We start from the raw sequence: 27,841 nt of genomic DNA, 5'->3' as shown, positions 1-27,841 counted from the left end.
CCGTGAGGGTGCTTGTTGTTCCCGCAGAGAGGCAAGAAGATGGCGGCTGTGTCGAGCGGCGGTGCAGTTGGACCCGCAGCGGCCGGGAATACGCACTCTACCCGACCTGCCCCCGCAGGCATGGGTGCCCAGATCCGACCACAGGCGCCCTCCGGGATCAGCCACCCCGGTCGAGCAGCCGGCTGCATCACCAGCCCCGGTCACCTCCCGGCTAGCAGCAGGCCCCCCCCTGCCCGAGTGGGCTACTACGAAATCGAGCGGACCATCGGCAAGGGGAACTTCGCCGTGGTTAAACTAGCGACACATATCATCACCAAGGCGAAGGTAATATCAGTCATATGTTCGGTCTTTCAAGTTATCAGATCTGTGTTGTCTCCGCTAAGCAGTGCCGGCATACAGCAGCACTCTCGCTTCGCTGTCTCTTCCATCCTGTCGTTCTGCTGCTGGGGCCTGCTAGATGGGAGGCAGAGAGCCACTGTACCAGCCCGGTTCGGTCGTTGGGCCGCGTGCGGGGGTGTAAACAGAGGGGACCGTGGAAATGACAGCGGCCTCAGGCTATTGCAGAAGCCGGATGGAGGCTGACAGGTCTCAGTGTAGCTAGTAGCTAGTTGTTAGCAGCCCCCGGAGGAGTGAGGTGCACCTCAGACTGCTGGCTGCTGTGGTAATGTTAGTAAGGGGTTCTGCTTTGCTAACTGCATAGATAGATCTCGATGACACGTCTTATATCAAGTTGTCGAGCCAGTTGTAGTTGAAGATAGGCATGTCACATGGATAAAATGTTTCATTTTCAATGTACATTTTAAAAAGCCTATGAATAAATGTATTGGCTAAGTAGAGGTCCTCAAACGCATCTGTCAAGTTGGCGAGCTAACGTTGTATAAACTACCTAGCTAGCAGGCTGAAAACGAGTAGCTAGTTGGCTTGTTAGCTAACAACCCATGAATGCACCTAGATGGTTAACTAGTTCGTCAGAAGTGACACCTGCATGGACGTCTGTTTGTGAAGATGTCAGATAAGATCTGACCGCCAGTAGTAAGCTATTTGCCTTAAACGTAGTTGGCAACGTCCAGAGACTAACCGTATTGTCGCCCCTATGTCGCTCGTATCAGCGTTTCCATCGCTGTTTGTTTTGGGGTTTGAGCGTTAGCCAGCTTTAAAGCAAGCTATTTAGCCAGTACACAACGTGGGAAGTGCATGGGGTTATTCTGTGAATCTGTGCGGCATTTGAATTGTATGGATGAATGTGCGTCTTCAAAGGCGCGTGTGCCAAGCAGTATTGATATAACAGTGAGTTTGCGTCTGTCTTTTGCATAGTGTGGGCGTTCGTACCGAGGCAAGTGTAAGGTGAGGTGAACGCGCTGCTAAGTGCTGTGTGCAGGGATGCTGCTAGTAGTGGAGAATATTAATGTCCTTATGTCAATATTGGTACTTTGTAGCCGTTTCTACCCCAGCCCGTGCACTCCATACAACACAAGAAAGAATGAATGAACGTCATTAGCGTTGTCACATGCAGTCCTCTCAGCCACACAGAGGCACACGCACATTCATTTGTTATGACAGCTTCTCACCTCTCACTTTACGGACCCAGTGCTCTCAACATACATTTGTACGAACAGAGATTGTAAGTACAGCCATGCAGGCAATAAAACGACTGCTTTGATTTGTCGATTTGAGGGCATATCTGCTAGAGCGGTTTGACTCTTATCTCGGGGGACTTGACTCTCATCGGAGGAGATGAGGTCACATCACCTGCTCTTTTGGTTAGGTTTTAAATCTACGGCCAAGTGAATCAGTCCCTAAATAACATAGAGCCTGTTCACCTCAAAGTGCCTGTCATTGGCTGCCACTGCTGAACCTTGAATCAGGGCTGTGTTTTTGCGGTCACTGTCTAACCTCTAGAGGCAGTGGATGGAAAGGGTTCAATCAGAGGTCAGTGAATGTCAGTCAAATGAAATTTATTTCATACGCGGCTCTTCATAACAAGGTTGTCACAGTGCGCTTGCAGAGGGTAACACGGAGATATGTTCGCAAGAAATTAGAGCCAATTGTGATTATATGACCATAAGCAGGATCTAATGAAATGACTTCCTACAAGAAAAAGGAGGCAGCCGATTTGAGAGGGACAGAAAGAGCGCAAAGCAGCAAGAAACTGAAATGGTGTAAACAGTCTTAAACGACTGTATTACAGAGCAGGAACCAACACCAGTATGATACAGAACACACTTAAATGAGAGAGAATGAGCACCAGTAAAGAAAATAATAAACCAGAACATTGTATGGAAAATTTAAAGGAACAGAGACAATGTATTGTTTCAGTTTGGAGAAGTTTTGCCCATTTCTATATTTGCAACTCATGAGCAGATTTCCACAGACAAAAAACCCCACAGACGTGAATTTTAAAGGGTGGACAATTTGCAAGTGATGTGTGGGAACTATATTTCAAGTCACATGAAAAACATAAGCACACTCTCAGCCAATAAAGCTAGGAAACTGGCGGATAGTTATGCTATAGCTAGCTAGTTTGGAGCACAGAAAATGAGGAAGAGATGCTCAGTTGTTATCGTGATTGAATAGCTATCTATTTAAATAGTGCGTTATCTGTTTTATGGTTATTTTTGTAAGAAATTAACCCTGAATCTGTTGGGCCTGAATGTGTTCTGACATCCAACAGCATGGCAACACAGCATAGTTATGGTTCGATGGACAGAGTTAGCAATGACTGAAAGCAGTTTTGAAGAGACTTTCCCTCCGTATATATACGGATGGCTAGCTAACATTTTTGCAGTAGCAGATGTTTTGGGACCCAGCACCACACGCATCAGTTTATTTCTCATACGTGACCTTGCATGAAATTGATTTATATCTTGCAGTCAGATCGTCAGAAATGTGAAGCCTGAATATAACCCAGATCTCAACATTACAGTGATGTGCTAAAGGGCTGTGCTGTACTGTCAACAAATAGGAAAAACCTGAAAGCTTTCACTCACTTCAGTATGATTCATAGGTTATGAGTCTTAACAGTGTGGCCAGTGTTTTAATGAAATGATGGGAAAGAGGTGGACGGAAAGAATGTTGATCAAAGTTTCAGTGTTTGTATTCAGCCTGAATAAAAAGCTTGTTAGCGGCAGCTTTTGTGGGGTTGACTGGCGTCCTTTGTTGTAGAGAAAAGAATGTGTTTTGAATGAACCGGTAGAGGTCCGTGAGGGAGTGGATGACACTGACTACTTTTGCAGGTGAGAGGCAGCATGTGTTGTCTAAAGATAAAGCTGCTGATACTATGCTGCGACATTGCTCACCGTCCACAGGTCAACAACAGCTGAGACAGGCACACCACGGCAGGTTGTCACCAGTTCTTACAATGAAAGAACAAAAGCTATGGAAAGTGAACTTAAGTGTGCTCTGTGTGTGTATGTGTGTGTGTGTGTGTCTGTGTGAGGGTGTCATGCAGTAGTCATTGTAGACTGGCGACACTAAACCTGTCTAGGAAATTACATTCATTATGAAATTTCCAGCCATTTGGGCTGTTTGTTTGCGAGGGGTCACACAAGTCCAGATGACCTTTTTCTCTACTCTGCAGCTATAATGACAAACAGAGCACACACACACGCTCACGCAACTGAAAGTGTTTCTCCACAGAAGGTCCGAACGTTTCCCACACGTTGTACCAAGGGTTGGTTTTACAGCAGTGTGGTGCAGTGGGCAAGTCCCTTGAATTGTGACTGGGGGGGGGGGGGGGTGTCATTGTCCTCTGCCCTCAGGCATTTCATCTGAATTACTCCAGTAAAATGTCTATGTCACAAATGCAGAAACCCAGCAATATAACGGTAGATTAGCGTGGCAACCAATCAGATAGACTGTGTAGTCTGCAACTATGGACGTTATCTTCTTTTATTGATGAGTGAAAGATACCTTGATTTGGCAGGATGGTACCAGCCTGTAAGTTCCAGAAACAGTGCACTCTCCGTCCCCTCCACCCCCACCTCAACATGCGCATGCGTATGAGCGAATCTTTCCCCAGACGAGTCTATAATCAGACAAGTATCACTTAAACACAGCGTGGCGTGTTGCGGCCTGTTGTTGTCGGAGGTGAAATTGTCTTGCCTCCTTATTCCCCCAACGTGAGGGGAGAGAGCACCTGAGTGTCCCAGGTTAGGTAATCCCCACTGTGCCATCCTCCGAGATGCCGACTAATTTGGTGGACTTATCTGGAGGTCACAGACTTGCTGCTCGGCTGCACCAAGCACACACCGAAAGCAGCCCCCAGCTAAGAGCTCAGCTGTGTGCGGATTGAAATCCCACTTTAATGCATTCATTTCTGATTTGCTTTTTAGGCCAGTGCAGACTTGTGTAGTAAATGAGACATTATCCATACTTACCTTAAGTTGCTGAAAGTATACAAGCAGAGGACAGCTCACCTTTGCATGCAGACATAACATGCTTTGATGTCATAGGTTGGTGCTGTATACAAATCTGGTGCATTTACGAATGTCTGTGTGTCGCATACCTATTAGCATGGCCATGTATTAATTTGAGTGTAAATCTGTCAAATATTTGCTATAATGGACATCATCAAGGCCTGCTTCCCTTTCAGCTGTTGTGTGTTTTTTTTAATAGGAGAGCTTCCAGGGGTCTTCCAGTACAACACATCTACACTGTGCAGCAATGAAGTCAATCTGTTGATGTCGGCAAGATGATGAACACATTTTGTGTTGCTAAAGCAAGATAGGACAAAACAGAAATGGTGAAACTTATTGTGATGTGCAGAAATATAAATGCAGCACACGATTATTCCCTCTCAGAGCTCTCTCCTTTCAGTATATGAGAGAGAGAGACAGAATAATTTGCTTTCTTTTCCAGCAGCACAGATACTCCTCCCCACCTGTGCTGACACAGGTCCCCCACTGTCTCTCAGCCTGTGGCAGGCTGTGTATCAGGACTGCAGAAATTCACAGTAGTCCATCAAAGGGAGCTCAGTCGATCTCCATGGTGGAATATCTGGTGGGTTCTCTGTACTCATGCTGGAACGTCTGGCAAAATCTCAGGAATATTGCTGCAGCAGGTCGTTCGGTAGAAGCATGCAGCTGCACTCATCGGTGTTGCTCACCTGACTTGCAGTTCAGTCTCGGAGTGATCGGGCAGGTTCACGACACACCCCAAGGACAGGGCGGTGACGTTGGCACGGAAACATCACAAGAGGAGCTAGTCAAGGGTAGAGAGCTATGTGTTCATTTCGTTAAGCGTTACCAGTGAGTGTTTGTGAAAGGGGCTGTGTGCCAGGGAAGAGGCAGTTGACGTGTCTGATGAGCCTTTCTCAGTGCCACGCCTGCGTGCTGGCTGCAGCGGACCTGCTCTCGCTCACGCGATGACCCTGCGGGTCGGGGTGACCCAGGCCTCAGAACGCAGGATGCCACTCAGCACCTGAAGCAGCAGGATGGAGAGTGTTGGGTACACCACCAGGGTGACTCCACCGCTACGAGAACGACCTGTCCATTTTCACTTCGATCGACCTTACAGCGCAAGCCTGCGTGCAAAAAAAAAAAACCCCGTCTCTGCTTTGGCGGTGCGTGTGTTTTCACCTCCCGCCGTAACGCATTCGCTCTTCTCGAGTCGATAAAGGTTTCGTTTCTACCTTCCTGGCTGCGCTGCCTCGGTGCACAGAGAAAGCGAGCCAAGCTCAGGTGGTGTCAGGAATGCTGGCACCCGGGGAGGAGGTTACCGTGACGTTTGCGGGATGGCATGGGACGGGGCGGGACGGTGGCGCTTGTGTGGGACGTGCTGCTTTCCCAGCGTGTTTACAGAGCACAACAGCGGCTGTGGGCCTGGAGGCAGTGCCAGGGGGAGAGTTTGGGTGGAATGTTCGTTTGGTGCTGGTATGCGCACTCATGTCCTACCTGATATTTCCCCACAGATCTGCAAGTTTTGGCCACAAGTAAATGAATGAATAAATAAGTAAAAAAACATTTCAAGGCAACAGTATGGTATAATGGTTACTGAACTGGTGTATCTGCAAGATTGCACATTCACTGCCAAGGTGTGGCACTTCCATTGTACCATTGTGCAAAGCAATCAGTTTCAATTGCTTCTGTGTAAAAAGGGACAGTTTGCAGTCTGGTTGCTGGGACATATTTAGCAGTGGCTAGGGATTCATAAAAGACACTTGAAACCAAGCAGCCATGTTCAAGGCTGCTGAGTCAGGTACCTTGCGTGAGTCCGGTTGACCTGGGTGTGGTGGGTCAGAACCCAGTGTACTTTCCATGAGTGTACGCTGTAAAGGTGTAGTTATTCAGGATGATTAAGTCTTTGTGCATCTGCAATAGAGGCGTATGCGTGTTAGTGTGTGTATGTGTGTATGTGTGTGTGTGTGCGCATGTGTGCACGCATGTGTGCATGTGTCAGTCTGTTTCAGATGGCTATTTTAAGCTCCTGAGTGTTATTATTAGAGCTGGCAGGACTCCAGTTGTGGTGATGTAATCACTTTCCCCTTTCTCTGTAACCCTTACACAACATCTGGGCCAGAAAACTGCCCCCCCCCCACCTCAAAAAATTAGCTTATATCTGTATCTGCAGACCCCACAGAAGCACTCTGGCAACATAGAGCTGCTTTAATTGCCACCTTCGTAGATAATTGGATATTAAAGGTCTTCACACATTAAAAATTATTAAAAATTTTCACACAATCGCCCATCCATAACAGTATGATCGTGGAATAATACAAACAGCTGTCAGTTAGCAATTGAACTGTCAGTGATTTTTCCAGCTTTTTCTAATGCTTCTCGCACTGATGCGTTCAGGCGTGAAGCGAGGGTGTTCCTTCTGCTGTGCTCTTTGCATGTGCAAAAGAAAACATCCTGATTCCTCACTCTGGCTTTTCCGTTTTGGCCGTGTCGGGTGTCACATGGGAACCTGAACCGGCACAGACTGGCTCTGGCCCGGCCCGGTCTGAGCTTTACCTTGAGGAAGTGCCAACGCAGCAGAAACTGCAACCACGCGTAGGTAATGCTGAATCTGGGTGTGTCTCATACTGCCAGGCGGTTGGCGCGGGACAGGTGAGGACATGGTACAGTGCCGAATGTGTTTGGATGATGGGGGTTGATTTCGCATGTTTCCATGCATTTTCACATGATGATTTTTTTGTAGGTTTCCTCCAAAATGTGTTTAGTCATCAGTCGTTTATCTTATCTAACCTTTTTTTAAATCCATCCAACCTGGAGTGTAAACTGACGTTGAATTTCCCATGAAAAAGCAAGGCGTTTGGGGAATGGGAGGGATGGCACACCCAGTCAGCTGTAGAGGGATGGTTAGGTGGCCAGTTTAGGAGAGCCTGTTCAGCAGGGCTGATACTCAATCAGAGCCTTTGGTTCTTTAAAATCTAGCGAGTCAGGAATTCAGCTGAAGTGCTGCATATGCATGGAGTGTCAGCACGGTGATGACCCAGCCTCTGTTGGTGCAGACGCTGCGGTAAAATGTGTGTAATGGTGATCTCAGGCCCGCTCTGACCATCTGCGTCTGCCCGGCACAGGTGGCCATCAAGATAGTGGACAAGACTCAGCTGGACGAGGAGAACCTGAAGAAGATCTTCAGAGAGGTGCAGATCATGAAGATGCTGAGACACCCTCACATCATTCGGCTCTACCAGGTCTGTCTCTCTGCCTGTCTGTCTGTTGTCCTCCTAGGCCTGGTCCACTGCTGACCGTTTCACACTCAGAAACTGTCACCACGGTTACCACGGTTATCAGCACAAACAGTGGGGAGTGTATAGACTTGTGGTAATTAGTACGCACCCCTTAGTGCTCCTCTGTCTATGTCTGTGGGAAATGAGAGTGAATACTATGTAATTTTGTATGTGTATGTGTGGGTGAACAAACACACAACACCACCGGGTGCAATTTTCCTCTTGCTACAGTTGTCAAGCCAGAAGGGGTGTGCTTGAACGAGGCCTTTGGTTCTTTGTCAGAATTGGAGCTAAGCACAAACACTGCGAGCTCCACTTCCTGGACTGTCACTTCTGTTGGGAGGATGTGTTAAATCCATGACTAAATGTGTTAAATGTCTGGAAAGTGTTGCGCTGTCCGTGGGAACGTGTAACGGTCTGGCCAGTCCACCTGTCCCTCCGTGTGTCTGCCTGCCGTCACATTGTCTGTTCACATACACGTGTGTCTATCTTACTGTTCTGCCACTGTTACTCCTCACTGGGATTGTACATTGGGTACATTATATTATTGCCCAATGTGAACTCCTGTGCACGGCTCCTGCGAGATTTCATTTAGCCTGGTCAGTGCTATGTAGTCACATGGTGAGCCCGTCCAGATCCTTAGTTGGCATCTGTCTGTCCAGTGAGATGATTCTCTGTCTGTCTGTCTGTCCATCTCACAGGTGATGGAAACAGAGAGGATGATCTACCTTGTGACGGAGTATGCTAGTGGGGGAGAAATCTTCGGTGGGTCCATTTTATGCCACTTTAATGTTTTCTACCATATGTTTGATTCTCACTACTAATGTGGTATATGTAATGCATTTGTACTTCATGTCAGTCAAGTAATTGTCACAGAGTGCTTTAATAATCAAGGTATCATATCAGTGTCAGAGTATCAATGTTAGGGTATCATAGAAAGAATCCATGCAGTTATCTTAAAATAACTGGAAAATTGAAGTTTAAAACAGATAGAGAGATGGATCGTGCACTTTACACCTGATGTGACTAATATGTTGGATAACTATGTGTTTCATACAAGACTAATGTGTTATGCTATGTTTTTTTGTATTTGACTCATATTGTGTGTAGCACCATTTAACAAAAGATTTAAATTGGTACCAGCGCTCACAGTTGGTTGTCCTTGTTCCACCCTCCTCCCCTCTTATGCCCCAACCCCTTCGTGCCTGTCTCCCTCTCCCAGATCACCTGGTGGCACACGGGCGGATGGCGGAGAAGGACGCGCGGCGGAAGTTCAAGCAGATCGTGGCGGCCGTCCACTTCTGCCACTGCCGCAACATCGTGCACCGCGACCTGAAGGCCGAGAACCTGCTGCTGGACCACAACCTCAACATCAAGATCGCAGGTAGGACCAGGCGGGGGGGGGGGGGGGGGTGTGTATGTGCTGTGCTTTTTCGGCTGACTTCTGGTCTCTGTTTGCTTTGCATTCATTGATAAGATAGGTTTTAAAAATTCAAGAGTTTTTGCAGAGTGAATGATGTCACTCTCTGTGACACCTCCTCCACGTCCCCCCTGCTCAGATTTTGGCTTCAGCAACTTGTTCTCGCGGGGCCAGCTGCTGAAGACGTGGTGCGGCAGTCCCCCTTACGCGGCGCCCGAGCTCTTCGAGGGGAAGGAGTACGACGGCCCCAAGGTGGACATCTGGGTGAGTGCCCCGCCCCCAATCGTCTTTATTGGCCAGGGGAGCCTGATGGGGAGGGTATAGCTGATTTCCTCCCCTCTCTCCTTGCAGAGTCTGGGTGTAGTGCTCTATGTGTTGGTGTGTGGTGCACTGCCTTTCGACGGCAGCACCTTGCAGAACCTGAGAGCCAGGGTGCTGAGCGGGAAGTTCCGCATCCCCTTCTTCATGTCCACAGGTAAGTCCCCCTGCTGGACTGGTCGCTGCAGAGTGTATTACATCAGTATATTGCAGTGTAATACAGACCCTAGTGGATTACAGTGTGCTATAGGTAACAGTCTGTTACAGTCAAAGTCCACTGCATTGCAGACATCAGTAGGTGACAGACCCTAGTTCTTTACAGTGTTTTACAGACCCTGGTGCACTAGAGGTAACAATCTGTTACAGATCCTGGTGCATTACAATGTAATGCAGACCCTAGTGCATTACACTGTATTATAGACAGCAGTGTAGTACAGACCCTGTGTTTTAGGTATCCCACCATACTGTAGTGTATTGCGCCTTGTTCTTCTGTAATATGCTGTTGTGCATAACTGTGTGTGTTTGTTTCTCAGACTGCGAGTATCTTATCCGGCACATGCTGGTCTTGGAGCCCAGTAAGCGCCTCTCCATGGAGCAGATCTGCAAGAACAAGTGGATGAAGCAGGGAGACCCAGACCCAGAGTTTGAGAGGGTTAGTGGAGCTTACACATGCACATACATAGCGCATACACACACCTGTACGTGTGTATACACACACACAGACACATGGACATACATATACACATTCATGCACAGACACACACACCCACAGAGAAACATGCACACACACTTACACACACAGATACATACACATATGCACATATCTCATACACACACGCACAGACGATTTGTCATTGGCCCACTGTACACCTGTTTACCCTGACCTGACTTGTTCTAGGCTTCATTGCTTGTTTCTCATTGGCTGTCTCCCCTCTCCTCGACTCAGTTGATAGCGGAGTGCGGGCAGGTGAAGTCAGAACGGGAGGCGGAGATTATCAATGACCAGGTGTTAATGGCCATGGCGGAGATGGGGCTGGACCGTGAGCGAACACTACAGGTACAGCCAGCAAGGGGCAGCTTGGCATAGACAAACCTGGTTAATATCTCCTGGCTTTATATCATAACCCTCATTATTTCAAAACCCTTTTAAGCCACCTCTTGTCCACCATTCTGTTGAAGGGGATATTAAGTGGGTGTCTAGTTTTTATTAAAATTGATCACTACTTTATCTGTAACGGTTTTGCTTTGACTCATCTTGCGTTAAGGCCTCTGACAAATGAGTGTTTTAAAAGCTTTGTTTTTAAAAGAAGAATATTTGCATTATGGAATTTGTTTCTCTGTTCAGTCTTTGCGTACAGATGCCTACGATCACTACAGCGCCATCTACAGTCTGCTATGTGACCGGCTGAAGAGACATAAGACCCTCCGCATTGCCCCTCCTACGCCCCGTCCCATTGGCTACCCCATCAACACTGTGCAGGTAACGGCCAATCGGCTGGTGAAAAGGGGCAGTGGGAGTCAAAGCGGCCTATCCTGGCCTGACCTCGCTGTTGTGTCTCTTGTGCTTCAGACGGATCAGCAGGGTAATCCTGTCAGTATGACAGTTCCACACGTCCAGCTCATCAACCCAGAGAACCAGATCGTGGAGGTCAGTCACCTGCCATTCCTTAAGTGATCCCAGCTGCTGTTATTGCAGTGTGGCAAGCATTTCCGCAATTCAGGCTTTCAGATTTACATGTTTGTTTGCCAGTAATACATATTAACACAAAGCTTTTTTCAGTATCATTTAAAAGGTATATCAAATTGGAGTTTGAAGGGAAACCGTATTTTACTGGGGAAAACACCAAATATTTGGGAATTATTCCCAGGCATTGTGTTGGGATGCATTTTCACAAGGCAGCTGGAGGAAGGCTCAGTGCATCCAGCTGTACTTCCTGCATTTTTATTTTAGAACAGTCTCAAATACACTAAAGCAAGTTGTGATGACTAAGACAGAAGCAGCGGATCAGCTCTGACCTTATAGTCAGCTGGTATTTTCAGCGCTGTATTTCACTGAAGTGACTCAGGATTCGTTCTGCTGTGGGTAGCGTGCTTGTGCATGGCATGTGTAGTTTCTCTGACTCCCTTGCCCCCCCCTCCTTTCCCCCCACAACAGCCGGATGGGTCAATGGCTCTGGACAGTGATGAGGGGGAGGAGCCTTCGCCAGAGGCAATGGCGCGATACCTGTCCATGCGTCGACACACTGTGGGAGTCCCGGACCCCAGGTGTTCACCAGTTTTGTTGTCCTGCTCTTCATTCTGGTTCTGTTTATGGGCTCTCTGTCTGTCTCTCTGAGAGTTTGTGAGACTTGCCACTCTTTCCTGTCAGTGTCTGTTCAGTCAGCCTGTCTCTTTTCTTTCATGTCCTGGTGAGTCACAGCGTTGCCTGCCTGTTTCGTTCTCTGCCTCTGTGTTCTGTTCTGTCCATCTCTTTCCACCTCTTCCTTCTCTTTCTTGGCTTCTTGGTTTCTTGATCCCTCTCTTCTCTCTCTCTCTCTCTCTCTCTCTCTCTCCCCCTTTCCCTCTTTCTCATTCCCTGTCTTTCCCTCTCTCTTCCTCTCCCCTCTCCCCATGCTCTTTGACTGTGCTCCGCCCCTCGCTGATCCTCGTGTCCTCTGGATCGCAGGACGGAGGGGCAGGAGGACCTCCAGAAGCTGCCCCCGGGGTTCCCGCGCCTGCCCCCCCAGCCTCCCTTCACCCCTCTGGCCCCCAGCATGGGCCCCATGCACACGCTGATGCCCACCCAGAGCCTGCAGCCCACACAGCAGCTGGAGTACAAGGTGCGACGGGGGGGGAGGGTGTCCTCAGTTTGCTCGTTTCTATGGCATTGCTTTACTGAGATGAGCTGCGGCATGCACCTGACACCCCCCCCCCCCCAATCTCCGTCCCTCCCTCTGTAGGAGCAGTCTCTCCTGCAGCCTCCCACCCTGCAGCTGCTTAACGGCATGGGTCCCCTGGGCCGCAGGGCGTCTGACGGCGGGGCCAACATCCAGCTCCACGCCCAGCAGCTCCTGAAGAAGCCCCGCGGCCAGTCCCCGCTCGTCACCAGCCCGGTGAGTCGTGTGTGTGTGCGCGCGGGTGCGTGCTCTCTGAAACCGCTGCATCCATTTGAGTTTGTGGTCGCGGTGCCCCAAAGCCAGTGTCTCTGAAGGCATTAGGGACAGAATTGTATCTGATGGAGTATTAGTTTCGTTCAAACGCTGTTACTTATGATGGCAGGTGTTCCCAGTCTCAGTTCCTGTGTGCAGGAAAGGATGCAGCAATAGCACTCGCACGCATTCATTCATACCATTAGAGTAATTAATCTCTTTAATGTCAGATATAACGAACAGAGTGGCCAGTTGGCCCAACTGTCTGGTTTGTGTGTGCAAAAGATAGCCGTGAAACAGGTAGCAGTCTGCCGTGTTTTTCAGGGTGTGGGTCTGGAATAAGAACAGTGGGAAAGAGTCTGAGGAACTCTTGAGCCGCTACAGTGCAAATCAAGTTACAGCAGGAGAAACTGATCCTCTCAGCTATGCTGGGCTGTGCAGGCTAGGGGTGGTATCTCTGGGGTAAAGTTTTACACCCAAGTAACTCCTGTGTGGGTATACACCCTTGATTTTAGAGCTTGCAGCCTCCCTCACTGTGTTCGTGTGGGACTGGACAACTAATTATTTGAAAGCTATTTTCCAGTAGGTCTTGTCTAACAGTGTCAACATGCAGTGAATCCACCTTTTAATTGCCTTAGTTTACAGCGAGTCCTGCCTGTAGCTCTGTTTATGTGAAGTGATTCACTGAGTCATTCCTTTAACTCTTATCACTGTGGAATGAATCCTGCTTTTAACCAAATCACTGTGGAATGAATCCTGCCTTTAAATGTGGCATCTCTCCCTCTTTCATCAAATTTCAGCACCCCATCCCTGCTGTAGCTCCGGTGGATGAGGAGGGGTCGGATGGGGAACCAGACCAGGAGGCGGTACAGAGGTGAGGGGTGCAGCAAGACTTAGAGGCCTTGGGGCACTGGGTCTGAGAAAACAAACCCCAACAAAACAGAGGCAGGTTGCCTGGGTTACTGGGAGTGAGTGGAAAGAGGCTGCAGTACTGCTTTCTGCCACAAGGGGCATTGCTACTCTGATTCATCTTCTTACAAGGCTGTGGAAAAAAATGATCAATTGTCATTATTATTGGCTTTTTTAAATAAAACAGATTCAATTGGATCCTCATGGAGAACCAATGCCGAAGTTCAAATTTGGGAATGGGGCGTTTCTCTGTGTCTGGCTCCTGGTGTAGGGGCGTAGATCAGGTGGGAGGTGGGTGTGACGAGTCAACGCTGGTTCCTCTCTCCCTCCCTGCGGCCCAGGTACCTGGCGAACAGCTCCAAGCGGCACACGATGCATGCACCCATGAGCACGCCGCCCTCTGAGCTGCCCCAAGACACGCAGCGGCCCCAGAGCACCCGACAGCGGGCGTGGGCACAGCACATCCCCCAGGAGCAGAACTGCCGGTGAGGCAGGGGCCCGCACTGACACGCACACACGCGCTGCAGATAGAGGCACGCTCACACACACTACTGCAGACAGGGACACGCACACACGCTACTGCAGCCAGGGACACGCACACATGCTACTGCAGCCAGAGACACGCACACACGCTACTGCAGCCAGAGACATGCGCTACTGCAGCCAGAGACACGCGCTACTGCAGCCAGAGACACGCACACACACGCTACTGCAGCCAGAGACACGCACACACACACTACTGCAGCCAGAGACATGCGCTACTGCAGCCAGAGACACGCGCTACTGCAGCCAGAGACACGCGCTACTGCAGCCAGAGACACGCACACACGCGCTGCAGATAGAGGCACGCTCACACACACTACTGCAGACAGGGACACGCACACACGCTACTGCAGCCAGGGACACTCACACATGCTACTGCAGCCAGAGACACGCTCACACATGTACTGCAGACAGGAACACGCACACACACGTTACTGCAGCCAGAGACACACTCACACATGTATTGCAGACAGGGACACGCACACACACGCTACTGCAGCCAGAGACACGCACACACGCTACTGCGGCCAGAGACACGCACATACATGCTACTGCAGACAGGGACACGCACACACATGCTACTGCAGCCAGAGACACGCACATACATGCTACTGCAGCCAGAGACACGCACACACGCTACTGCAGCCAGAGACACGCACACATGCTACTGCAGCCAGAGACACATACACTACTGCTGTTTTGTACATGTGTGCATCCATTATTATAGTGAGAGAGATACAACTGTGCATTAATACAGCAGTGGACACGAGGGCCTCTCCCCAATACACAGGGAACCATGAAGACCAATCCTCCAACACCCACTCAGACATCCTGAATGTGCAGTGAATTCAGTGTCTGTCTCACAGACGTGCCGAACACGCTGTGACTATGGTGGGCCACCGACATCAGCTCTTGGACACAGATGTACTGACGCGGTGGTGCTGACACTCGAGGCGGCTGAGGCTGTCTGGCTGATCTGCTGATAAGCGCACCCAGGTGTCAGATGATACGTGTGGCCTTGCTGCTCTGAGGCTTGCCGGTGGCAGGGAGTGCTGACGCACTTGCTCTTTGACTGAGAGGCGTAGGGATACCTCTCTGCCCCTCTTCTACGGTCCCTCGCTGCAAGAGCCAGGCCGGGACGCTGCTACTGTGCCTCGCTGATCAGTGATGCTGGGAGACAGTGCATGTGACGCTGTAACCCTCTGTGTGTGTTTGTGTGTGTGTGTGTGTTTGTGTGCCGATGTGGGGTATTTTACGCAGGTACAGCTATAAGGACTGTAACACCCTGCACTTGCCCATGGAGAGGTTTTCCCCGGTACGGCGCTTTTCGGACGGAGCCACCACCATTCAGGCCTTCAAGGCCCATCTGGAGAACAACAGCAGCATGATACGGCAGCTGAAGCAGGTAACTCCCTCACACCTCCCTGGGGAACCCTGCCTCCTATAAGGAGCCACATCCCTGCCAAGAAGAAACACATTTCCTTTTCACAGCTTGAATTATTGAATGCATGAACTGAACTTGAAACTGATCAATTTCAAATGAATCAGTCAATGAATGATCTAAAATGAAGCAATGAAATTTCAAAATCGTAAATAACAATTTTTATGCTTGGAATTTAAGTTTACAAGCCTTAAATTCAAGTCAGAAGGTAAGTTATATATTCAACTTCTCGAATGCTGTCAGATTTGGTTTTCAGTCTGATTTGGAATGCTGAATTTTGAAAACTGAATTTGACATACCCGCAGTCTCTTGCGAAGGTTTGCAGTATGCTTTGTGAATTTAGATTTTGAATTATTGGGTTGTCTTCAATAACATTTCTGTATTTTCATATAAATGATTCTGAAGAACTTGCATTGCCTCGTTTATTAACAGCAGTCAGTCACTATTTGACGGGTAACCATGAACACCAGTGTCTTTGAATGGTGCCCTTAAAGTGGTGTTCCTCCAGAACCATGAAATTCCAAATTTGAGTATAGGTGATATTAGAACCATATTTTGCAGTATTTTTTCAGAAAAGATGTCCAGTGTCTTGGTTTCTGCCCTCTGTTTTGGGATATAATTGCAAATGATTGGTTGTCGAAGGGGATCAAGATGGTTTCAGGACAAATTCCCCAATGAAATCCTTTCTGTGAACACTGTGTTTTTCATAGGCCCGGGTGGGAACATTCCCCCCTAGGAAGAAATGTGTGTGTGTGTATTTTTCTGAGAGACATGTTTGTGGAAGCGTGGATAGAATAGATTTGGTAATTGGTGAGAAGAAAAAAGAAGTCTGACCTGTAGCTGTATTTCCACAGCATTTAAAAATGCAAGGCTAATGTGCTTACCAAGAATCAACATGCACATTCTTAAGGGATTAATCTCTTAAGAAAAATGGCCTGATTAGGATTCAGAATGATCAGAGGGGTGAGTGCACTGTATATTCAGGGAATTTCGTAACAAGGATTGTGGATGTCTTTGCATGAGCATCACAAAAAATCCTGTCTGAAGTAAGAAAAAGTAAAAAAAACAAAAAAAACTCCATTTTGGTGAAGTGTCATACACTAAATCACTAAATCTCCCTCTCTCTGGGGCACCTGGGATCACATACTTGCCTCTATCTCTGGGGTGCCCTGAATCACACGAGTCCCTTTGTTTCGGGGGGCCCTGAGTCACGCATTGTCTGCGTTCCAGGAGTGTGAGCAGCTTCAGAAGATGTACGCCACCCAGCAGGACGAGAAGCTGCTGGAGCACACACAGCAACAGCACATCCTGTACCAGCAAGAGCAGCAGATTCTACACCAGCAAACACAGGTCAGCACACACACACACACACACACACACACACACACACACACACACACACACACACACACACACACACACACACACACACACACACACACATACACATACACATACACATACACACACACAGCAACAGCACATCCTGTACCAGCAAGAGCAGCAGATTCTACACCAGCAAACACAGGTCAGCACACACACACACACACGCACACGCACACGCACACACACGCACACACACACGCACACGCACACGCATACACACACACGCACACGCACACGCATACACACACACACACACACACACACACACACACACACACACACACACACACACACACACACACATACATACACACACACACACACACACACACACACACACACACACACACACACACACATACACATACACACACACACAGCAACAGCACATCCTGTACCAGCAAGAGCAGCAGATTCTACACCAGCAAACACAGGTCAGCGCACACACACGCACACGCATGCACGCACACACACACACACACACACATACACACACGCACACACACACGCACACGCACACGCATACACACACACGCACACGCACACGCATACACACACACACACACACACACACACACACACACACACACACACACACACACACACACACATACACACACACACACACACATACATACACACACACACACACACACACACACACACACACACACACATACACATACACACACACACAGCAACAGCACATCCTGTACCAGCAAGAGCAGCAGATTCTACACCAGCAAACACAGGTCAGCACACACACACGCACACGCATGCACGCACACACACACACACACACAGCAACATCACGTCATGAATGATGATGACTGATGATTCATCAAATGGATGTAATGTAATGTGATCATGTACCAGTAAGAGCAGCAGATTTTACACTAGCAGTTACAGGTCAGCGCATACATGTATACACACATACATGCACAGAGACATTCTCATACACATACTCATGCATACACGTATACATGCACATGCTGTAAGTTGACAGTATGTGTAAAGCTGTTTGTTAACAGGAGCATATCTGTTCCTCTTGGCCCCCCTCTCTCTCTCTGCAGGCACTATCCCTGGGTCACGGGGAGATCCAGCCCAGCCTTCTCACTCACCAGCTACAGAGGTATGCCAGCAGTTACATCTCAGATTATCTCATTTACAGTGACCAAATACTCAGTTCATGCTTGCCTAGTCTTCCATCTAGGAGCTTCTAGTTGGTCACTGTAGTTTCTAGAGCATTCATCTGCTCACTATGGTTGTTTTTCTAGACCATGCCCTTGTAGAAAGATCATAACAAGCCAACAAATCGGAACATTTAGTGCTTCAGTAGTGGCACCGACAGAGCTTTCACTGTGAAGGACACAGCTCAATATCTGGTCATAATAAAAGACTATCTGTGATAACACTCTTCCTTGCCTAAATACAGGAATATTCTGTAGTCTTTGAGATTCTCATATGAATATCTGTACCACTCTCAGGTTGCATATCCAGCCCTCCAGCCCGCCCCCTTCACACCCAACCAATCACCTGTTCAGACAGGCCAACCAGAGCCCGCCTCCTGGCAGTACAGGTGTGATGCAGGGACACGGTGAGTCGGTGGTGCTGGTTTTTGGACCAGATCCGTTTCACTCCCCTCACACAGACAGATAACCCTATGATGATGCTGTAGTAATATCAGGCATTGATGTGGTGCAGGGGTAAGGAGCTGTTGCTGTTTCTATTCCCAGTTCGGATGCTGCTGTTGTACCCTCTTGTAAGGTGCTTAACCTGAATTGCTTCACTAAATGGATAATCAGTAAATGGATAGTCATTCTGAACAAGGGCATATGCTAAGCTAATGATACACTGGAATAATGTATCTGTATCTCCATCCCTTTGTCCGCAGGTGGAGCATCCTCAGTGCAGTACCAACATAATGCAGCATTGTACCAGAACCCCAGTGGCAGCCCTCCCCCCACTGGCCTCCCCCGTGTTGGGCTCTCCCAGCAGCAACAGCAACCTGGTCTCCCCCGCAATGTTGGTATGGCCCAGGCCATGCCCCAGCACCAAGTGACCATTCAGGTGCAGGAGGCGGAGCTTGGGGGTGGGGCCCAGAGGCAGGGATTCCTGTCTACGCCATGCGGACACAGGGTACTTGGGAAACAGCTAAGCGCTGACAGTGCTGAGACTCACAGGTGATTGGCTGTCCTGTGGCTCCACCCTCAGAATACTGTACTCAATAATGCACTTTACTATTATTTTGTTTTCACTTTTTTTGTACATTTCATAAATCCAAAGACACAATTCATCATTTCTTCTTCTTTTTTTTACCTCTTTTTTCATGTGTTTTGCATTGTTTTATTTTCCTTCTCATTTCTTTAAATCATTTTAAGTGGATCTGAACATGCATTGAATGTCATGGCAACTTGGAAGTTGAATATTTGCTGGCTAAAATGTACTATGAAGGCAATATTGAAATGGAATGTTATTTTGAAGCTTTTTATGGAGTTAAAGTCATTTTGCCTGTATTCCAAGTGGAAAATGCGTCTCCTAAGTGATGGTAGTAATAACCGTAATAAATGTCAACAAAACAACTTCCAAGAGCAGAGAAACGTGTCAATGTGTGATGTGATGGAAGCTGGCTTGTGACTTGAAAGACGGTTGACTCACTGTGGAAGGATTCATCACAGATCAAGTGAACGTCACTTCATTCACTGTTTAAAAAAGATTGTGTGACAGAAAATGATGACATCACCAATGCATTTAAACCCACCTATCACTCTAATCCCAATGACCGAAAGAAGTGTAAGTCATAGTTTTCACCCCGGTAGTTAGTGGTGACGTAGTATGTTATTAATTCTAAGTAATTACCAGTAGGCTAGCACCATGAGCTCAGTTTTCTGAGCAGTAGCTGGTGCTGGGGTGCAATGTTTTACATGCTATGAGACATAACTGCACTGTCCCTGGAGGGTTAAGCCCTGCCTCAGTTGTGTTTGCAAAATATAAAGAGAAAAGGTCAATTACTGGTAGATGGTTACATAAAAGGAGTTTTAAAATGAATGGGATTTTTATAAAAACATGAAAAGTATTAGCATAAATGATGGAGCGTCAAAGTCAGTAAGACAGGATGTACCAGAAGTGAACTTTTATATCCATAGCAACTTCCATTTTGAGCTTGAGACAGAGTGCCGTGTCGAGTCGCTGCGTATTTAAGAATGACAAAAAGGTAACATCACGGCAACAACAACAGCGTCTTAAAGTGATCGTGTTGTCTTGCAGCAAAATCGCAGCAGTGAACCCATATGTATGCAAAATTATGCACTCCAGCATCAGCCCTGTACAGTGGAGAAACAAACACGTTACTGCTGTTCTGAATTAGAAGTCTTGTTTGAAAGGCCATACCTACAAACTGGTGGTAAATGTGAAATTGGCAGTAGCTGACTGTTAGTTATGCTGTTTTTGACTTACACAATTGGCATATCGCTGCAGAGAAAAAGAAAGTGATTCCCTATCTGCAGTTCTCTTGAAAGCTGCCCCTCTGGTGTTTCTGGGGCCTCTGCTGCTACCCACAGCTTAAAATAGTGTGGCCTATAAAATTTAATTGGCTGTCAATGAAATGAAAGTTGAAATGTCCCTGGCTTTACTTGAATGCCTTGTCATTTCACAACCCTAGTTGTATCACTTTTATAAACGCCCACAACTGTGCTGTGTTGAGTGGGTGGTAAAATGCGTGTAATTTTGTACACTGTAATTAGCAGTGACATGGGCTCACAGTTCTTTCTTCCCCATCCCCCTCCCCCTCTCCTGCAGTCGGAGCTTGAGCCGGTTTCACTGCTCCACGGCCTACGACACCACGCAGTTCAACCCTCACCTCTTCGTGGAGGGTGGGCGGGGGCCCTCGGGGGGCGGGGTAGTGGGCGGATACAACCCCTACCTGCAGGGCACCTCCCTCAACGTCCCCGTTTTGGAACACTTCCAGGCAGGGGGTAACTCGGCCAGCGGGGGTTATGGGAGTCCCTCAGCGCTGCAGCAAGCCCTGCTGTCACCCACCCCGCCCGAATACCGACCCGCCCAGCACGTCACCCCCACCCTGCAGGGGCTCCTCTCACCCCGCCACTCCCTCACCGGTCATGCTGACCCCCGGCTGCCCCCCCAGGACCTGGCTGCCCTGTTGAAGAGGCAGAGCCCACGTCCTGGTCCCCCTCCGCCCGGCCCACCTGGGCCGCCCCAGGACTACAACGAACTTCTGCTGCGGCATCTCAGCCAGGGTGAGGCCCCGGAGCCCCCGGTCCCGCCCCAGCCCACAGCCCCTCACTACCACCACCTCCTCCAGATCCGGCCGCCGGAGTGCACACCCCTGCCGCACTCCGAGAGCATGGAGGAGGATGAGCCGCCCAGCTTCTATGAGGGCCTCCTGGCCAAGGCAGGGCCCTGCGGGGATCCCCCCCGGGGCGCCACCCCCCCTTACAGCACGCCCCCGCACAGACACCCCTACGTACGCAGTGCCACCGCCAGAGGTGAGACGACGTGGCTGCCCTCAAGTTGGTTGGTTAGACGCTGCAGGAGGTCTGCAGAAAAATACAAATACCGGTACTGCTGCATAGGTTGTACCTGTAATATATCAGCATGTATGACTGTGAATCCTCAAGTGCAGACTAATTCTAATGATACTGACATAATAATTGGTATGACAGTTAAAGACCTTGGACCATATACTGAAAAATGTGATTTTTTTCAATATTAGTAGCAGTGCAGAGGTAAACTTGAGGGTTTGATATAGTAAACATCGTTAGCTGGGCACTTACTGTATTTCATTTATCTGAGCATGTTTAGACTCACCTGGGAAGGACCATGTAGACCGCAGGACCCCAGGGCAGTCGATGGAGGTGCCTGATCATAATGGCGTGAGCTATGGGTCCCGGACACCCCAAGGAGACGGGCAGCGGGCTCGGGGGTCCCTGCAGCGCCACCACACCATTCAGACCTGCGACGATGCCTATGTGAGTGTCCCTCTGGCGGTGCCCAGGCCTGCTTCTGTGTCTTTACGTGTGCAGGTGTCATTGGAGAGAGTGCAGAATGAGAGATTCAGCTCGTGCTTGCAGGCTTAACGCAGAGCAGTTCAGAACGAGGTCATTCAGGGGAGGAGCACTTCTCTTCTCTATCGCAAGTCGATAGACAACTTATGCAAGTTTGTAGCACCCATATTTTCTTGGGTTTAAAAACTTGGAACTTATGAACTTATGCAAAAAAAAAAAAACCTTTGTTTAAGGTGACTTCCTCTGCACATGCATGTTTCAGCAGCTCTCTTCTGCTTCCTCTTGATAATGATCTTGTTGCATGTAATGTGGGGCTTTGCCTTTCTGCTTCTGTGGCCAGCTGTATCCCCTGAAAACATAGTAACTTGGTGATCTTGATATTACCTGTGATCAAACCCAGCTATCTGACAACTCCATTGCAGACTTATCCTCTGGCCCAATGTAATTTGGAAAACACCGCTGCCTTGTGGTTCAGAGGTGTACCTTCCTTGTAACCATTTTTACCCAGGAAGCCTCAGTCACTCTTACCTGAATGTCAATCCCACCTTCACCACAGGATCAGGCGGAGCCCATGGCAGGAATGAGCCTATTGGCCGGGAAGGCACTAAGCTCCGCCCGCATGTCTGATATCCTCAGCCAATCGTCTCTCACAGGAAGCCAGCATCTGCACAATAGGGAGGAGTCGGGTAGGTCTCGTCACTGTATCACCTGTATCTCTGTATGTACTGAATGTTCACCAGAGAAGGAAGTGGCCCAGTCAGCAGGAAACCAGAATAAATGTGATGATTGATGTGAGTATTTTCCATAGATTCCGATAGCAAAACATGTAAATTTATTTTTGACGTATGCATAAATGTATAGGAAATACAGATGGGTGTAGATCAGTGACTATTGATTAGGCCCAGATTCAGTTCAGTTCAGCGACAGTTTACATTTTACCTTAACTGCATGAATTTAAGCAAGTGTTGCTTTTTTTGGATTCTCACGCAGCATTTTTTTTGTTAATTTCAGCAACGGCTGAACTCATGATGCTGGGTGAGTATGGAAAAGAGTGGGGCACTTGCTTAAAATCAATTCCAATTCAATGATCTCCTCAAGCCAAGAGTAAAGTTGATTTTCACACAATATGAGGATTTTCAGCCGAATTTGTAGTAGCCATAGTTAAAAGTCAGGGACTCTTTTTGGGTCCGTAGACGTCCTCCACATGGCTGATCCCTGTGTTCCTCTCTCCTCAGAGTGTGACGTGGAAGGGGACCTCCATGCGGCTCCCTGCTACCCCTCCTCCTGCACCAGCGACATGCTGCACAGCTACAAACCGCCAGACCTGCAGTACAGCATGGAGCAGGCTGGAGTCTAACGCAGGTCTGTAGGTGCTCGGCCGTCACCATAGTTACGGTGGTAACCATGCGTTACTCTGTTCCTCAGTGTCATACTCTCCCATGGTGCATGTTCTGGAAGCTCTCTCCTTTGTGCTTAAATCCGATCTATTTGAATGATTTGAAAAGACTTGCCAAAACAGTCAAACAGGAAGGAAAGTGGTTGTTTGCTGTAAAGCTGATACACCAATAATAATAATATGCTGTAATGGTGCTGACAACTACGTAATTGACGGGGATCTTTCTCTCTTAAGGGTATCCCTAGTGTAAAAAGGTCCATTTCAACCGCCTGTTGTGAGCAGTATCATGCCAAACCGCCTTTTTCTGTCCGTGGGGGGCACTGTGTCAGTCCTGGATTCTGTCTGGACGCCAGCGAGAGAGAGAGCGCGGGGAAGCGCACCCTTGGCATTCTGCGCATCGGCCCAGCGAGCGTTACTGTTGGCTCTCCTCGTCCGCTCCCGTGTCTGATTGGATAGACCGGATTCTGCTCCCGCCTCCCTATTCTCTCCGCCCCTCTGTGTTGTGGCTCTGCCCACCCGCACCCTCTTTTGAGTGGAGGCTCAAGCTGCAGGGCAGTGCCACCCTATCCTTGGCATTGCCATGGCAACATGCTCGTGTGCCAGCACTCACAAGGGCACAGACATGCACACAAACATACACACATACACACACTGATACAGATAGAGTATTCACTCCAAACCTGTGTGGGGATGGGTGAACGCGCGGTGTTTACCACTCCTTGTCCCACCCTCCGCCGTATCCCAATGGACCATTCCGGAGTGAGCTGTATGCTCACAGCCCATGCAGGCCAGGAGCGGCCTGTTCCACTGGGCTGATAAAGAGGGGCTGGGAAGAGCTCATGATGTGGGGAGGGGCTCTCCCTGTCACCCTGTAAGACTAATGGAAAAGGCAGCACAGCGACACAGACATCGCGCAGGACAACCAGCTCTCTTTCCTTCATTTGTTTTCATCGTGTTTTTATTTTAATTTCATTAATATTTGATTTTTTTAAATCCATTTTTACTGCTAATGTTAATGTAGGAATTACGCTCATCATTGTTACTGTTATCGTTATTACTGTTTTCGTACAAAAAATGTTTTGTCATTATGGTTATAATTATTATTATTATTATTATTATTATTATTATTATTATTATTATCAAAGGAAAAAAAAACACTTCTGTGTCACAATGAAGACCGCAAGTTTGTATACTAATGACTTACGAAAAGCTGCATCTAATATTCCTCCATTCCTCCCCATCTGTCATTTTTCTGTCTCTTTCCTCTCTCCTGTTTCTCTGTCACTCTCTTGCTGGTCTCGGAAGCTCCTCTGCACCTTCACACCTCTCTCTCTCTCTCGCTCTACTCTCTCTCTCTCTCTCTCTCTCTCTCTCTCTCTCTCACTCTCTCCACCCCTCTGCCGTTCCACTGCTCCCTCTGTAGTGCCAGTGACGATGAGTGCTGTTGTGGCTCGATCACGTCCCTTCCTCTCCTGACCCCACACAGCGGTGACAAACGGCAGCCACAGCGGCATTCTCTGTTCGTATATATATAAAAAAAAAGATTCTTTTGTCTGTGTGCGTGTGTGTGTGTATATGGGCGTGTGTGCGTGTGTGGGGAGCTTTATTTTTTATAGTGTTATAATTATTGTTATTATTACTTCTATTTTTGGATGTCTTTTTTTGGGGTCTCAGAAATGAGATTTCTAGCCAAACTATTACAGGAGAGGATTTCTCCTCATGAGTTCTACGTGATGATGCTTGTTCCTGTTGCTCTTATTATTATTGTTATTATTATGAGTTGTGTTTTTAAGACAGCTGACGAGGAGTGTAATAATTATGGTTATTATTGTGCTTTATTATTTCAGTGATTGTTGTTCTTGTTGATGTTATCACTTTTATCTGTAGGGGGTGATTTTGCACCCAGCGAGTTGGAGGGGGGTAGGGGTTAATGACTTGGGGGTTATCTAGAGGAGGCCTTGAATTCAGTGGCGGTGAATCTGCCGGTAAATCAGAGAGCTGAGAGACGGAGGGGTGGTGGTCTCTCTCTTTCTCCTGGTCTCTCTGGTTTTCTCTTCAACCTCTCTCCTGGTGTCTTGCTGTCTCTTGTCTCTCTCGCTGATCTCTCTCCCTCTCTTCCTCTCTCTTTTTCTCTGGCCTTCCTCTATCTAGTTTTCTCTCATTTCTGTCACTCCCGCGGTAACCAGATGTGTCTGCTTATCCCAGTCCCTGGAAGCCCCAGCACACACACCCCCACACTGGCAGTGGGGAAAGGGACCTTGTGCTTCTCTGCAATAACAGGATGTATTCTCACATTTCCCCCCACCTTGCTGCCTCTCCATTCCTCCCCTGTGTCCGTTAACACAAAGCACGGTCCGCTCTGAGCTGCTGTCGGACCGACCCGTCACCGTGGCTCCTTCAGAAGTCAGAGCTCGCCTAGCCAAGCCCCTTGCCAAGATCACCAGCTTCATCCTCCCCACTGTCTTGACAATGGCTGCCCTGCCCAGCCCCGGCCTCACGAACTGTGTCGTTGTGACGCTTGGACTTTCTGGTCTCCCTGTAGAGGCCGGGGAACCTAGGGGAACGCAGGCGCTTAGCTGTAGGAGGCGTCTAAAGGGGAGGAAGGACGATACATTGAAATTGCTTGAATTTACCGTGCAGTATATGACTCTGGCCGGGGACTACAGTTGCAAACACCATCCCTGCAGTATGAAATGGCCAAATCCAGGGAGACGGTGAACAGGACCTGATCTGGATACAGTCTCTCCCCCTCCCTCCCCCTTCCTTCTTTGTCTCATACCTCACAGTGTCTCCTGGTCTGGAGTCAGTTTGTGTGTGTGCTTCTAACAGGCAGTTCTCTCCTGGTCTGGCTGCTTCTTGTTCTCTCTCTCTCTCTCTCTCTCAGTTTGTTCATTGTTCATTCTTCTTTGCTTTTTTCCTTTTTTCTCCTGTACCTTTTCTCTTTGTTTTTCTTTTTTGTTGGATTACAAAAATACTGAAGTGCAACAATGACAAAAAGATATCAACCAAACTAAGGTGAATAAAGAAATATATATAAATAAAGAAATAACTCCAAAATGAAACAGGTGTAAAGTGATTGTTATCTGGGTTGAAATTGATGTGTTTTGTGCAGGAGAAATAATGTTTTAACTGTAAGAGAAACTTACAGGGAACTGGATGCATGTGGGGAGTCCTTGCTTCCCCTTGCCATGGGATTTGGTCTTAGTTCTCAGAAACAGAAACTATAATTTAACGTTGTACCACTGCACCCACCAGAGAGCTATTGAACATCTGCATCCAGACTTCTGCAACAGGGAGTCTTCATTAATCCCTCAGTGCCTGGCTCTGAGAAACTAGCAAAATACTCAAACAATGAGTAACAAAAATGATAATCATACATTTTGGACGGAATCCTACTAGATTTTCATTTTGGGGTAAAAGTTAAACATTTATTTTATTAAAATGGTTGTTTATTTAAATGTTTAAAATGGACTCCTTAAACAAGCCTAAGGTAGCTCTTGATCTAGCTTAAATTAGTTGTTGGAGAGCACGAATACTTGTATAAATGGGTCTGTTGGGTCCTGTGCGAGACAATAACATGACCAGCAGAGGGGGCCCTAGATCGCCAGACAGCTGAATGTCTCTGCTCTAACACAAATGCCGCTACTCTAGAACTCAGTGAGCTCAGATAGGTTAAAAGGCACAGCACCAAAACTGAAATGCAGAATGTGTGTGGATGTAGAGAGGTGGGCGCAGGGAATGAGGGACTGGGAAGATGAGTGGGAGTGCACTGGTCAGTGCTATAGAAGAGCATTTTCAAATGTGTTATGGATCATTTTTGCATCTACTCAACAGTGTGACTTGTCTTGCTATATAATATTATACATCTGGGACAGCAGTGTGGCATAGTGGTAGGGCTTGTAACCGAAAGGTTGCTTGTTCATTTCCCTGCTGAGGTACTGCTTTTGTACCCATGGGCAAGGTACTTTTGGTACACAATTAGTACACAATTGCCTCAGTAAATATCCAGCTGTGTAAATGGATGACATGTAAGAATTTTAACCTGGGTAAGAGCTTCTGCTAAAGGACAATAGTGTAATATAGCACACTGTCACATGCAATATGCAAGGTGCCCCAGATGAGAACTTCGCTGCATGGATAAGGGTAAAAGTAACAACATATTGTGGTCTGAAGACATGTCACAGCAGCTGTATGAAGTGTGAGACTGGTTCTGTTCAAACGAATCCTTCACAGCCAGGAGGACGACAGTAAGGACAAGAGGTGATGTTCGTCCCGCCCAGCCTGTCATGCTTGGGTTTGCTCTGGACTCAAACACTGGAGACAGCAACAAGAGTGAACATGATCCCCATCAGCCTCTGCACTGCCCGGGGCTCTCCAGCTCTCCAGTTCTCTCTCTCTCTCACTCTCTGTCTCCCTCCCTCTTTCTCTCTCTCTTACCATCATGCCTAGCTTCACATCTGCAAGCTGCGCTGCCCATGCAGAAAACTCAGTGGAACCACTTTTTGTCATCAGTCAATGTGGAAAAATGATGATGATGATGATAACGCACTGGTGATAATGATTACATACTGGGCATGTTTCCAGTATTTTGCAAGTACCAAAGC

At 48.1% G+C, this 27,841-nt stretch overlaps 1 protein-coding gene across 4 annotated transcripts; it reads left to right on the top strand.

Moving 5' to 3' along the window:
* LOC118774368 (serine/threonine-protein kinase SIK3 homolog) lies at nucleotides 1–24,827 on the top strand. 4 transcript variants are annotated; one of them, XM_036523701.1, is made up of 26 exons: nucleotides 1–324; nucleotides 7,520–7,636; nucleotides 8,374–8,437; nucleotides 8,895–9,056; nucleotides 9,232–9,356; nucleotides 9,444–9,567; nucleotides 9,944–10,062; nucleotides 10,357–10,467; nucleotides 10,756–10,890; nucleotides 10,981–11,058; nucleotides 11,566–11,675; nucleotides 12,076–12,229; nucleotides 12,350–12,502; nucleotides 13,339–13,412; nucleotides 13,789–13,932; nucleotides 15,251–15,395; nucleotides 16,662–16,781; nucleotides 17,891–17,949; nucleotides 18,305–18,414; nucleotides 18,712–19,000; nucleotides 20,616–21,322; nucleotides 21,639–21,805; nucleotides 22,398–22,527; nucleotides 22,853–22,876; nucleotides 23,077–23,203; nucleotides 23,472–24,827. In XM_036523701.1, the coding sequence occupies exons 1-25, from the start codon at nucleotides 40–42 to the stop codon at nucleotides 23,196–23,198; spliced, it is 3,828 nt and encodes a 1,275-aa protein (XP_036379594.1). In that variant the 5' UTR covers nucleotides 1–39; the 3' UTR covers nucleotides 23,199–23,203; nucleotides 23,472–24,827. The 4 variants fall into 4 exon arrangements, with proteins under 4 accessions (XP_036379594.1, XP_036379596.1, XP_036379595.1 ...); XM_036523703.1 differs by lacking the exon at nucleotides 13,789–13,932; XM_036523702.1 differs by lacking the exon at nucleotides 22,853–22,876.
* The last annotated feature ends 3,014 nt before the right edge of the window (nucleotides 24,828–27,841 follow it).

Source organism: Megalops cyprinoides, chromosome 3 (assembly GCF_013368585.1).
Source record: "Megalops cyprinoides isolate fMegCyp1 chromosome 3, fMegCyp1.pri, whole genome shotgun sequence".
NCBI classification, from domain to species: Eukaryota; Metazoa; Chordata; class Actinopteri; order Elopiformes; family Megalopidae; genus Megalops; species Megalops cyprinoides.
Note: the sequence above shows the minus strand (reverse complement) of the source record. Positions and strands in the feature narration are given on the sequence as shown.